Source organism: Pygocentrus nattereri, chromosome 15 (genome assembly GCF_015220715.1).
Source record: "Pygocentrus nattereri isolate fPygNat1 chromosome 15, fPygNat1.pri, whole genome shotgun sequence".
In the NCBI taxonomy this organism is placed as follows: domain Eukaryota; kingdom Metazoa; phylum Chordata; class Actinopteri; order Characiformes; family Serrasalmidae; genus Pygocentrus; species Pygocentrus nattereri.
The window spans coordinates 1,514,997-1,529,187 of NC_051225.1; the positions used below are offsets into that span (position 1 = coordinate 1,514,997).

Here is a 14,191-nt window from a genome sequence, read left to right on the forward strand (position 1 = left end):
ACTGACCATCCAACATCAGTACCTGACCTCACTAATGCTGTGTCCACTCACTGTCCACTCTATTAGACACTCCTACCTCATCGGTCCACCTTGTAGGTGTAAAGTCAGAGACGACAGCTCATCTGCTGCTGCACAGTTTGTGCTGGTCGTCCTCTGGTCCTTCATCAGTGGTCACAGGACGCCGCCCACAGGACGCCGCCCACAGGACGCCGCCCACAGGACGCCGCCCACAGGACGCCGCCCACAGGACGCCGCCCACAGGACGCTGCCCACAGGACGCTGCCGGCTGGGTATTTTTGGTTGGTGGACTGTTCTCAGTCCAGCAGTGACACTGAGGTCTTTAAAAACTCCATCAGCACTGCTGTGTCTGATCCACTCAGACCAGCGCAACACACCACCACGTCAGTGTTACTGCAGAGCTGAGAATGACCCACCACCCAAACAGTACCTGCTCTGTGAGGGTCCATGGGGGTCCTGACCACTGAAGAACAGGGTAACAGAGTATCAGAGAAACAGATGGACTACAGTCTGTAACTGTAGAACTACAGAGTGCAGCTATACAGTAGGTGGAGCTGATAAAGTGGACAGTGAGCGTAGAAACAAGGAGGTGGTCATGATGTTTTACCTGATCGGTGTATAATGTGGTTTTAAGTGCTCTCCCTGTCAGCCTGGAGGCATCAGTCCATCACCTGAATTCACCTTTAGACCGTTATTTGGGACGTTTGTTTCATTTCTGGCTTTAGCTGATGTGACACTCCTCCTGTGTGGATTCTTACCTCACTGTAAGCTTCTGCTCAGTGGATCCGTACATTGGATCAACAGATTAGCTGTTGGCTTTGTGGTTCCTCTCTGATCCTCTCCTCTCATCTCTCATCCCTCTCTCTCTCTCTCTCTCTCTCTCTCTCTCTCTCTCTCTCTCTCTCTCTCTCTCTCTCTCTCTCTCTCTCTCTCTCTCTCTCTCTCTCTCTCTCTCTCTCTCTCTCTCTCTCTCTCTCTCTCTCTCTCTCTCTCTCTCTCTCTCTCTCTCTCTCTCTAGGCCAGAGGACACTGCAACACAGTGGCGATGTCCTGGAGACCCAGGTGGTGGTGAACCCATCTCGTGTTTTGGTCTGCTCAGAGGTAAAGCGTTACCAGCTTCCTCGTTTTGTTCCCAGAAGCTGAAGACTGACCCTAGATCAGCGCTCTTCTGAGTGGTTTAATGCATGTGAGCCCTTGCTAGACTAAAAGCCTATTTAAAAAAAAAAACATGCATTCATGTCACTAAAATTGGCTTTAGTATTTGTATTGGTATTTTCTGTCTGTCTGGTAAGCTGTGGTCAGTCTGGTAAGCTGTGGTCATCATTAATTGTAATATTTATTCTAACACTACGAATGTGCACTGCACACGGTTTCATTACAGCAGCTCTTCCTCTGCTAGAGGTATTTGTGGGATTTGCAGATGTTGAGCTACGTAAACATGTTCAGCCACTACTTGAGCATTTCTTATGAGTATAAATGTTATTTTTCCTCATCTTCCAGATGTTTGCAGTACAGTGCAACAGTAATCTTACACACATCCCTACAGTGTTTACCTAAATCCTTAAAACGTATAATAATTAAAATGATATTGGAAAATGACTAATTTTCTACTGCTTTGTCCTCAATTCCGATTTATGAAGATTCTTAGAGCTCAGGTTGTAAAAAGTCATCACGTACATTAAACTGCTGTCCTAACAATCCACTAAACAAATAATATTCAACCCACAGAAAGATGAATTGCTGTTTTATCAGTATCAGCACTAATATTGTTGGTAATGTGCTGATGATTACCAACTTTTTGCCTAGTTCTGCCCTCAGGGCAACAGTGTTTATACACTACACGGACAGAAGTATTAGGACGCCTCCTAATCATTGAGTTCAGGTGTTTCTGCCACACTCATTGCTAATCAGTGGATAAAGTTAACACAGTCTTGCAGTCTCAATGTACCATATATGATAAACACTGGAGTAGAATTGGTCAAACCGAAGAGCTCAGTGACTTTAGAGATGGCTCCGTCATAGGATGCCACCTCCTGCAACAGGTCAGTTTGTGAAATTTCCAGATCTGTCCCAGACAATCTGTCTGCCCCAGACAACTGTAAGTGCTATCATTGTGAAATGCAAGCATCCGGAAGCACCAACAGCTCAGCCACAGAGGGGTAGACCACACAAACTCACAGAGTGGGGTCGCGGACTGCTGAAGCCCACCGTGCTTATCCTCTGAATAACTCACAAGTGAGTTCCGAATTGCCTCTAGAAACAACATCAGCAAAATAACTCCATGTTAGGAGCTTCATTAAATGGCTGAGCAGCTGCACACAAGCCTAAGATCAAAATTCATGATGCCAAGCGTCGGGTGGAGTGGAGTAAAGCGCCGCCACTGGAATCTGGAGCAGTGGAAACGTGTTCTGTGGAATGACGAATCACACTTCTCTATCGGTCAGTCTGGTGGATAAATCTGGATTTTAGCGAAAGCCAGGAGAACATTATCTATCTGACTGCACTGTACCAGCTGTAAAGTTTGGTGGAGGAGGCATGATTATATGGGGTTGATCGAAAACCGTGAAGGGAATCTTGATGATTCAGCACCAAGACATTTTGACAGTTATACACTTCCAACTTTGTGGGAACAGTTTGGGGAAGAACCTTTCCTGTTCCTGCATGACTGGCCAGAGTCCTGACCTCAACCCCATCCAACACAATTAGGATGATCTAGAACAGAGATTGTGCGCCAGACCCTCTCGTCCGACATCAGCGTCCGACCTCACTAATGCTCTTCTGGATGAATGGGCAGAAATTCCCAGTCACTCTCCAAATCTTGTAGGAAGGTTCCCAGAAGTGTGGAAGCTGTTAGAGCTACAAAGGGCAACCAACCGTATTAACGCCTATGGATTTAGAATGGGATTCGTAGAAGCTCCTATAGGTGTGATGTGGAGGTGTCTCAATACTTTTGTCCATGTAGTGTATCTTTTTAACCCCGAGTTTTGCTGTTTAAGAACCGTGACCACTGAGAATCAGTCACTGAAGCACTGTAACTGAAGATACTGGAATGCAGAAGTAAAAGCTGAAGTATTAATGTAATATTGCATCAATTGATGTTTTTATTTTTAACCCCTTAAAATGACACCATGTTTCAGCCACCACGTTTTCATATTGCTCAGATCCTCAACCTGCAGAAACTGACCATGAATGAAGGACTTGAGGACGCAGAGCTGATAGCGAAGTCAGACACTCTGAAAACAGAGAGCAGTTAGTGCAGCTAGATAGGGAAATTGAGAATCGGGCTACCAACATAACTTATGCATATAATGCGCATATCAGTGTTTGATTTTCAGCCAATCTATTTAAATAAAGCATAAAGGCGTTACCACATGCATACATAAGTCGTTTAGTGAGGTCTTGAAAATGTGTTAAGTATTTAATTCAACTTTCAAAATTGTGCAGCAGACATATCTTTTGCATGATTTGATGAATGTGGTGAGCATTTTTTAAAATTTGTGCTCTTATAATAGAAATATTTTATGGAAATACTATACAATAGTTTCTCTTTGCCTTCACAGGTTCGGCGACTTATTTCTGACGTGTCTCGTCACAAGCTACTGATTCTCGCCGGGCAGTGCGTGGAAGACTCTGGAGACCTTGTGTTGCAAACTGGATGCTTTTCACTAAATGACTTCTTCCAGATATTTGCAGATGAAGAGGTATGTAAGCACTAGGACTTGAGGTTTGCAGTAAGCTGATTTTCTTTTAACTGCTATTAATACCTCAATAATAAATACTGTTAACCCTCTATAGACAAATTGACCTTTTCTAATGTGAAGATTGAAGGTGTTATTAGTTGTATTAGGTGCTATTAGTAGTATTAGTAGTAGTATTAATGTTTTAATTTCCATTGTCCTTTACTTTCTGTTAAATTTTACTTTTGAATTATTTTTGTATTTTCTCATTTGTTAAGCACTATAAATGGCCACATTGTGTGAAAGGTGCTGTATAATTTAACTAGCCTGGTGTGTAATACTGAGTATATAGGCTTCAATTGATAATGTGGTCTGCATGAATATGCACACATTATTCACAGCTTCTGGTCAGTTCTGGTCAATGTGCAAACATTGTGTAATAAACAAAAAGGAATTATAATTCCTCCCCTCACCAAAAGACTTTTTTTTTTCCATTTTCATATCCAAATACATAGTGATTTGTTCTGATCTTAAAAATAATCAGATATTGTAACCACACTGAATTTCTTTTCCCTAATGCAGATCGGTGAGCTGTTAAGCTCAGCAGACCCTACACAAAAAGCAAGCCTCACCCTGAGTTGCCCCATGTCTGGGATGTGGAAGAATTCTCAGTTGGAAAACCACAACTTGCAAGACTTCATCGAAATCAAGACCAACCCTCCATCAGTGTTACCAGAGATGGAAGGCTTGCAGGAGTTTACGGAATATCTCTCAGAATCCCTGGAACCTCAGTCGCCTTTTGAACTCCTGGAGCCTCCTAGCACAGTTGGTTTCCTAAAGCTGTCGCGTCCCTGCTGCTATGTGTTCCCCGGTGGAAGGGGTGACGCTGCCTTCTTTGCTGTGAACGGTTTCAATGTCCTGGTCAACGGTGGGTCTGATCCCAGGTCTTGTTTTTGGAAACTGGTGAGACATTTGGACAGGGTTGACTCTATACTGCTAACACACATTGGTTCGGAGAACCTGCCTGGTGTGAACAGCCTTCTCCGCAGGAAAGCAGCAGAGCAGGAGGAAGAGGAGTCAGCTGGCTCCCACAGCAGTGAGGACTGGCAGAGGAACTTGATTTCTCCAGAAATTGGGGTTGTGTTCCTCAATGCGCCAGAAAGACTTAAGACACAACAAGGCGATCCCAAAGTTTTGCACGGTTGTGATCTGGTTGCACTAACACTACAGCATTTAGAAAAGTTATCCATCTCCCCAGAATCCCTCAGTCGTACCAACAGCCCAAGCATTGAACCAATGATCCTCTTTCAGAAGATGGGTGTGGGGCGTCTCGAGCTGTATGTTCTTAATCCTGTCAAAGGTAGTAAAGAGCTAGAGAATATTATGCAAATATGGCCCAGCAGTGCCTCTAATGTAAAAGGATCAGAGATCCCGCTACCTTGCCTGGTTTCCATTTGTGCCCTGTTGGTTTGGCATCCTGCTAACCCTCAGGAGAAAATAATTCGAGTTCTGTTCCCTGGTAGCACGCCACAGGCCAAGATCTTTGAGGGGTTGGAGAGATTGAAACATCTACACTTCCTCAAAAATCCAGTGGTGAGTTTAAAGGACCTTGAGTCATCCAAAGTTGATAAACAACCAAAGCGTGCAGAGAGCAAGGAAAGCCTTAAGTCTCTTCCCAAAGACTCAAGACCAGGGAGTGCCTCACTCCTCAAAGAAAAGGTAAGCAAAGTTGACATAAAGAAGCAAGACACTAAGGTTAAGCCCAAGTCCATTACTGAAAATAGCCAAAAAGAGGGTAAAGAAGGGGAAGACAAAGCAAAGCCAAAAGATGATATGAAACAAAGAACCGCTAAGCCTGAAAAGCAAGTGGTTAGAAAAGACCCTGTGAAAGAGGAGAAGAAGGAGATTAAGAAGAAAGAGGAGAGGCCTTCAACGAGTTTTGCAAAGAAGGATGAAAACGCTGAGAAAAAGAAGGACCCCCTGAAGAAAGACCTGGGTCCGAAGCCTAAGAAAGACATGAAACCTGAAATAAAGAAGGAAATTAAAAAGGAGAGCAAGCCAGAGGAGAAAAAAACAACCTCTAAACCTCCTGTTAAGGATGTGAAGAAACCAGCTGGAAGCCTATCGGCATCTGCTGACGCAAGAAAGTCCTTTGGAAAGAATGGTTCTATAAAGAAGGATGCGGCCATCCCTAAAAAGGATGGTTTACCAAAAGGGAAGTCGAAGCCAGAGAAAAACGAGGGCACTCCGAAACCAAACTCTGAAGGAGATGCAAAGATGTCCACACCTGAGGATGTTCGTGCAGACTTGGAGAAGTTGAAGATTGAAAATGAGCATGGTGAAATGCGAGATGCAGAGGGAAATATTTTATGTTCAGCAGCTGAAGGTGTGCAGCATGACCATGAATTGAATGGGGCGGAGACCAAAGCCGAGTTATCTGAAAGTCCAGAGAAATTCAGAAGTATGGAGACGGTTCCTGCCTCTAACTCTGCTATGGGTCCTCTTTCACCACTTGCAAAGACTCCAAAAAGTGAGAAAAGTGTCAATTTTGATCTCACACCAACAGAGCACAGGTGGGTGGAGGATGGTGGCCTCAAAGAGGAGCTTTTGAGAAGTGGGCCAGAAGATGCTTGTGCAAGCTGTGATGAGAAAACACTTGAGATGGTCTCACCACCAAACAGTGCAGGACACACTCCATTCCATCACTCTCCTGAAGATGATCCTCAGGGCTCAGGTGAGGACAGTAGCTTGGGGATCAAGGTGCCCAGTCTCAGTTTTGAAGATAGTCATGAGGGATCCTACAGAATCTCTGAGGCTGGTAGCTCAAAAAGTCATTTGGGAAACAACTCCACTTCCTCACAAGACAAACAGTCCAGTTTTCCATCATTAGGCTCTTTTAAGGACATGCTGCCTGATGCCTCCTCAACAATTACATCTTTACCTGCTGAAGTTGGTTCTCCACATTCCACTGAAGTTGATGATTCATTATCTGTTTCTTTTGAGCAAGTACTCCCACCTTCTTGCAAGGCAGAAGACAGAATGTACACCAATGGACATTTGGTAGAAACGGATTCCAAAACAGACATGTCTCTACCTTTGAGAACATCTCATAATAGTAGGCAAACATATGATGGGTCCGAGAATCATCTCTCTGGACCCCAAGATCTTTACCTTGATGTTCCACCCCACGATGTTGACTTATGCTTGGTCTCACCCTGCGAATTTCAACATCACAAATCTCCTGACAACCAAAAGGCCTCTTCTCCTGGGTTACCCAGCCCGAGTCCTCATGAGTTCTCCACCGAAAGTGACCTTTCTCAGGAGCTTGTCAAGCTGCCCTCCCAGGGAAACAGTAATGACTGTAACTCTCCACAGGGCCAGGAGACCACGCTAACCTCTGTTAGCGACTCCCTCCCTCCCTCAGACTCGGATGTCCCACCTGCTACTGGAGAGTGTCCCTCCATTAGTGAGGATTTGGATTCTGACGAGGACTCTTCTGAATTCCCACCACATCATCCACATGATCACCCTACTAGCCATTCATTACACAGACACTCTACACATTCCTCCCCAGATCCTCCACCGGCACCAATGAAGGACTTGCCTCCTCTGCCGCCTCAGCCTGGCGCCTGCATGGCTGACCCTGATGCTGATGGCCAAGGCAAATCTCCAAAGAATGTGACTGCAAAACCCAAAAAGACAGCAACTTCTGGCACACACAAGGTGGCATCTGCAAACAGTTTGGCACAGAATAGCAAGACAAAGACAGGTACTCATTCAACCACCAGTGGTACAATTCGGGCTACATCCAGTCTGGACACGAGGCCTGCCTCTCGTAGCAGTGTTAGTAGCTCTAGGCCACCATCAGGAGGTGCCAGGCCACCATCAGGTATGCATATCCATTGTTTTTTGACTTCTTTAATTAACCTATAAACAACCAAGATGTGGTGCATTTCCAAAAGCAGTTCAAACTGATCCAAGCTGTTCTTTCACAAACTTATGAAGCTTCAGCTTCTGCTGCAGCATTAACTCAGACTATCTAATTGCACCAACTGTTTTGTCCCATTTTGTATTCTAGTATTTTATACTAAATCAGTTTACTATCCGGTGTCGACCAGAGGAGGACGAGTTCCCATTTTGAGTTTTGGTTCCTCTCAGGGCTTCTTCCTCTTGCTCTTAGGAAGACTTTCCTTGCCACTGTCACCATTGCAATGCTCATGGGGGCTTGGACCAAGATTTTTCTGTAAAGCTGCTTTGTGACAACACTCTTGTAAAAAGCACCGTATAAATAAACTTGACTTAAGGTGTTGAAAGTCACCTTTTGAAATTCCAAAGTGTTTACCATTTATATGAGACGCAAATGATATCTTTTTTTCACTTGGTGTTTTTCCCTGTTTCCTTGTGGCAAAATGTGACTACAAACAGCAAAATTCCACAAAATCAAAAACAAAAATCCATAATCGTGAGTTGAGGTTTGAGTTTGTTTCAGCACTTTAGTTTTTGATATTTGCAGAATTTGAAATTAATTTTCCTGCTTTAAATTCAAAGCTTTTATCTGTTGAGCATTTAACTTAAATACTCGACTTTAATACTAAATACATTTTTATTTAAGTAAGCAAAAGAACTGCTCTGCACTACAAGCAAGCTTGTGGAAGCAAGACCCGCACAACATGTTCACTGGCATACATCATATACGTTTTTCCAGATCGGACCATTGGTGCTGCAGTGCTGTACTATGACTCTAGTGTATTCAATGGGAGAAGGCTTCTTCTCACTTGAATCACTCTGGATACAAGAGTATCCAGAACCTGATTGTTCTGTCTTTTCTGTGCAGGTCCAGTGGGGCACAAGCCAAATGCCACAACGGTTTATTTGGACCTGGCGTATCTGCCGTCAGGCTTTGCAGCATCCACCATTGATGTGGAGTTTTTCCGCCGTGTGCGCTCCTCTTGTTATATAATAAGTGGAGAGAATCCTTACAAGGAGTCGATCATGAGGCCCATCCTGGACTCTCTGTTAGAAGGCAAGGCAGCCTGGCCAGAAGTGCAGGTTAGTTGTGTCCTCAATTACAGAAAATCAGATCACTTTTAGTATTCATTGGTCTACGCATCTGCATGCTGACGTATGGATCAACCAGTGCGGAACCTTCAGGGCCTTCAGCGAAAGACTTCTGGAAACTCAAAATACATACGTGTATATATATATTTTTAATTTATAGTCCTCACACATGTATTTGCAGGTGTTGTGGTAATTTTCTTATTTTTTGTTTACATTGGTCTGCATAACAGAAAAACGATGCAATCTGGCTTGTTTTCTCTGTGGTATCTGGACAGATACAGCTAAGCGAGCTCTCCAGTTGGTTAGGACTTCATCAACTGGACTGAAGGCCTTACACATTAGATTAACTACCAGCATAATTAGGAAATCCTGCTGGAAGTTCTAGAATTGTCACTACTAATATGAGTCTTGGTCTAAACAGGTTCTGGTTAGTTGTCAGGAATGTAAAATTGATGCATGCAAGCTCAGGTGTATGATAATATCCATAATTTGGAGACAAACTGCCTTATTTGTGTTTATAATTACTCCAGCTGGTTTGGTGATGCATTTAATCTGCAACAAGAAACTGAGAAACACTAAAAAGTCGCAAAGCTTAAGTCAGATTCTTGTTTGAATTGTCCCGTTCCACCTTAAATGGATTCCTGAGGTGCCAGAATGTAACTGTGGCACGTTTTAAGGTGGAGCAGGAAAATAAGAACAAGAAACTGGTGAAAGAGAAGCGACTTCAGCCTCGTATAAAAGTCGAACGCTGAGAGACGTTTTACAAGAAACTGTTCTAATTTTGTGGAAAAGTTTCCTGCTGGAGATGCGAGAAAAGCGTCTGTAACTGAGCTAAAGCTCAAAGCAGAGCAGTCAGTGTGCTTTCGTTCATATTTTTAGCCTTTACTGGGACATTATCACAAACTGAGGACAAAATGGGTCGCTGCCCCCTGTGCTCGGTCCAGCACTCCCAGTTCACCACTAATTACACATTAACTAAAAACTAATATAACACTACATTGGTGTGCAGAGCCACAGATAAATGCGTGTTAAAAGTAATTTTAGTTTAGTTTATGTATTTTCATGATCAGATGTCCTTCCTTTTTGTGTAACCTCTACTCCAGGTCACCCTGATCCCCACTTTCGATTCTTTGACGATGCATGACTGGTACCAGGACACACACGAGAGACAAAAGGAACTGGCAATAACAGTGTTGGGCAGCAACAGCACAGTGGCCATGCAAGAAGAGACGTTTCCTGCCTGCAAAGTGGAGTTTTGAACAAGAAAAGAAGCTCCTGCACCAAGAAATGACTATTCACCCCCCTTTCAATCACTAGAGCACTTAGGCCTGTTTCCACGAGTGTAACTTTTAATAGAAAAACGGTTCTGTTTGTTCTCTTTTTTTGAACGAGATTAGCTGGAAGCAGCACTGAAATGTGCTTTCGCATAGCACATGCTGACCGAGGGTAGCCAGAATCAGACAATCTACAGGAGCTGCGTAGCAAATATGATGGGGACAAAAGGGGGTAAACAGAGTCGGCATGCATTTCACTCGTTTTAAATGAAAGCTTGCTTTAAGAGTTCCTTAAGAGAGGCTGTATACTTTATTCATCGCTAGTTGGAGGTACCGTGAGGAGAGCAGCGGGTTTTTCATTTCACGTGTTACTACAGCTTGGATCGTTTTGCACGGTTGCACAGTTTGGATTTTCTACACAAAGTGGGGAAACACAACACAGCAGACTTTGATGGAGATCGTCTTAGACAGCCGTTTTTCTGGTCACCCTGCGTTTTGTCTGGAAATGCCAGATCTTTTACTTTGGCTGTTTAGATTTTGTACTTGCTGAAGCACAGCATGGTTTTTTTTTTTAACCGTTTTTTTTTTTCATAGCCCTGATTTTCCCTGTAGAAACACATTCTCGATGTCTGCATCACACATGACGGCATGTTTGGATTAGTTTTAAGTGTTTGCTGTACAGGCTAGTCCTCCACCACGCTTAAGGACCAGTATTTGGTTACGTGTTGTTTACTGTGGCTCAGCTTTTCGGGCATTCTGTTAAGTCCTGGACTCCTTTATTATTAACGGTACGCTCTGCATCGCTCGGTTTACTACAGAGGTGAAGGATGCATGTTCCTACACTTCAAGTCGGCATTCTTAATAAGCTGTAATTGCTTTGTTTACGTTCTACAGGGCCTCAGAAAGTGTTTGGACACTGACCGTTGGTAAACGTTGAGTCAGACTGCACTAAAGGTTCTGTAAAGCTCAGATGTTTTTCTTCATGTTCACTGATGGGTCTTGTACCAAGACCTGCAGGTCTGCATCAAAAAGTCTGCAAAGAAGTAACAACCAGTCGCAAAGAATACCAAAAATAAAATGACACAATCGGATTTCTACATTTTAAAGTGTGGCAGAAATGTCCAAATGATTTTTGGCCACTGTTGTTAATTATAATTATAATAATAGTAATAATAATAGTTATTATTATTAATATTATTCAGTGATGAAAGATTTTTTATATCAAAATCGCAATTTGCGAGAGCAGTTTTCAAACCGCAAGATCTGCAGTTTTTCCAAATTATAGCTTACATGATCAGAAACGTGATCTCATATTTTAAGAGGGGAAATTTAATAACTCAGTTGTGGAATGCCTGTAGGGTTGGACCAATCAGAGGCAACCAACCGTCCATGTGTTGTGGCCTCACAACCACAGCTTACCGGCTTTCTGGCACACTACATTCAGGGCTCAAGCCTCAAGCCAGAAAAAGTGGACAGTCTGGTCTTCTTGGTTTAAACGTGTACCGTTTAGCCACGCCCATTCACACTGAACTTATAAGGAGTGTTTCAGGTCGCTCTGCTGTTTCGAATGAGAGGTTGCAGAGCTTATTTGCATATCGCTGTTATCGGAACGAAACCTCGTATCTCCAAAATGGGAACTTTACAGGAGAAGGAAAAAACCTACTTTACTGTAAATAGAAGTCAATGGAACCAGACTTTTTTCCCAAGGCATTTTTGGCCATTTGTTTTGGTCCATCCTTCATGAAATTTACACACAATATAAAGAACAACGTGCATTTTCAAATTATGTTAAAAAACTAAAAATGGAGATATGAGGTTTTGTTGTCAACAACAGCGATTATATCAATATTCAAGGCACAGTAACCAAAACGGCCTGTTAAATTCCAGTGAATAAAGAGGTTGTACAATAGTCATGTACAAGTTTTGTGGAGGGAAAAAAAACGACTGAAAATGGAGGATTTGGGCCTGAGCACCAGTAATGATATTAGAAATGAAGGTGATGTCGTGCAGTCTCTCTATTTGCATATCTAAAAGCATTTTCACTAATAAATAATAAATCAATGTTTTCAGAACAAAACCTCGTTCATCAGTTTTTCACACCGTTTGAAAATACCTGCTGCTCTTTACATGGTGTGTAAATTTCATGAAGAGTGGACCAAAAGAAACGGCCCAAAACTAGTAAAAAATTCTGGTTCCATTGACTTACATTAAGGTTTTCTTCCAACAGTGAAATGTTGAGAACATAGTGTTGGTATCAGTGTGGCTTTAATGTTAAATAATAGTTAAGAATAATCTGTGGTCCAGGACTAAACCTAATCCTGAAAACCGAATCTGATCATTTTAAGTCATTAAAGTCCCAATCGGTAACAGACTCGTGGGCCGAGACTGTGATTGGCACCACTGCCTCGCTCTGCTGAACCAAAGCTTCTCTCCTGAGGGAAACAAGCGGACTTTACATACAGCAGCAGCTCGAACCCTCAGGGCCGAAGCTTTGCCGTTTACTCTGAGTGGATGTGGATGTGTCTGCGTACTATGTCCACACACAGTGATTGAAATGGAGAAAACGGTTCTGGATGAGCTCAGCTGGTGTTGACTCTCGACCGTGCAGTGGAGAAGCTCTCAGCCCTTTCGTGAGGACCACAGTAAACCAGAGCAGACTGAGAATCGTTAAACAGCATGCAAGCCTTCAACACTAACCTACCAATTTAAAGCTCAGCCCTGTGTGCTAACGCTGCTCGCGGTAAGCGCGGACTAGAAGTATGAAATCCTTTGGCCGCATTCCGCGTTTGTGGCTGAACCGTCCCTTTAACTCTGAAGCTGATACAGTATCTCCACTTTCATGATATTCACAAAAGCCAAATTCTAGGAATGTGTGTTTTTCGTGTTTGGTTTTTTTGTTTTATACTCATAAAGCAGTGCCCTTATCTGGATTTCTGATATTTTTAAATTTCCTTTGCCGTTCTTCTCTCTAAGGTACGGAATTTTACCGTTGTCCATAAATCCGTGCATGTGTGGAGCTCCAAATGCTTCACATGAGTCAACATACTTTGGCATTAAAGCAGACCATCTGCACTGTACTGTGTTTTAATTTGCCTTTGCCTCTCATTTTTCAGTGCTGACATATAGGAACACTACTGGAAGCTGAACAACCTCCAGAGCTTTAGTTGTAACTCATTGAAGACCTAATGGATAGGTCTGTCCACTCAGTGGAGACCTGTGAACTAGGGGCTGAGCCAGTCATCACTTGTAGATTGAAATCAGGATTTAAATCTGCAGTTTTGATCTGATTCTCCTCACTTATTATGTCATGTAAATATATGAAAACTAAGCTCCAGAACCAGTGCTGTTGAGCTGAGCGCCTCCAAAGAAATCTATATCTGTGTCTGTGTCTTCGTGATGATCCAGCTCAGAAATCCAGTTCAAACATTTCCTGGGTCTGTAGAGCCGCCCTTTCCATTCCATCTCATCACGAGATCTTACGAGACTCACATCCAGAGTTATGAGCCTGTGAAGAGGGGCTGAGATACACGTCATCTGCCTCTCACCGTGTGAAGCTGCTGGATTCGTGTGTCCGTCTACGTTCTGAGTGAAACTGACCGACGGACACTCAGATGATCACTAAGGACTGACCGTCACGCCGGAAACCCTTCATTCTTCGTTCAGTCCACATCGGAGACTCGTGTGAAACGGCGTCAGAGAGTTTCCAGCTGCTGAAGCTGCTGCAGCGGGTTTGGAAAGTAGTGATGAAGATAACGGAACGTTTAGATATGAAACAGATGAAGATCCTGGTCTATGAAGAACCTTTAGAGGAGAGTTTAAGAAGAGAATGGCATATCTAGAACATGACCTCAGACCCCAGAGGGTTAAACACTCCATCTTTATCACTCATTTTGTTCAACCTTTTACGTTAAAAGCCAAACTATTTTTTATTTACATTTCAGTGACCACTTTAGTTTAAATAAAAGGTGTAAAAATTGCCAAACCATGCTTGCATAACTTTTATGCAAGGGTTCAGTTGTTTTGTGATGTCAAACATGATGTATGCAAATATATCTGTCGAGACTACAGCAGTTTAGCTCCGCCCCCTTACACTATGTGTATATATATATCACAACAGAGCTCATTTACATATCAACCAGCTGCAGCGGACCACGTTTGAGAGGT

The 14,191-nt window shown here is 43.1% G+C and overlaps 1 protein-coding gene across 1 annotated transcript in view; it reads left to right on the forward strand.

Annotated features, from left to right (window-relative positions):
* Positions 1–11,062, forward strand: part of map1sa (microtubule-associated protein 1Sa) — a 41,975-nt gene extending 30,913 nt beyond the window's left edge. Inside the window, exons 3-7 of the mRNA XM_017681795.2 lie at positions 1,037–1,119; positions 3,579–3,719; positions 4,278–7,584; positions 8,530–8,744; positions 9,857–11,062. Coding sequence (XP_017537284.2) covers positions 1,037–1,119; positions 3,579–3,719; positions 4,278–7,584; positions 8,530–8,744; positions 9,857–10,012 — 3,902 coding nt within the window. The 3' untranslated portion in view covers positions 10,013–11,062. The remainder of the gene's footprint in view (positions 1–1,036; positions 1,120–3,578; positions 3,720–4,277; positions 7,585–8,529; positions 8,745–9,856) is intronic.
* The last annotated feature ends 3,129 nt before the right edge of the window (positions 11,063–14,191 follow it).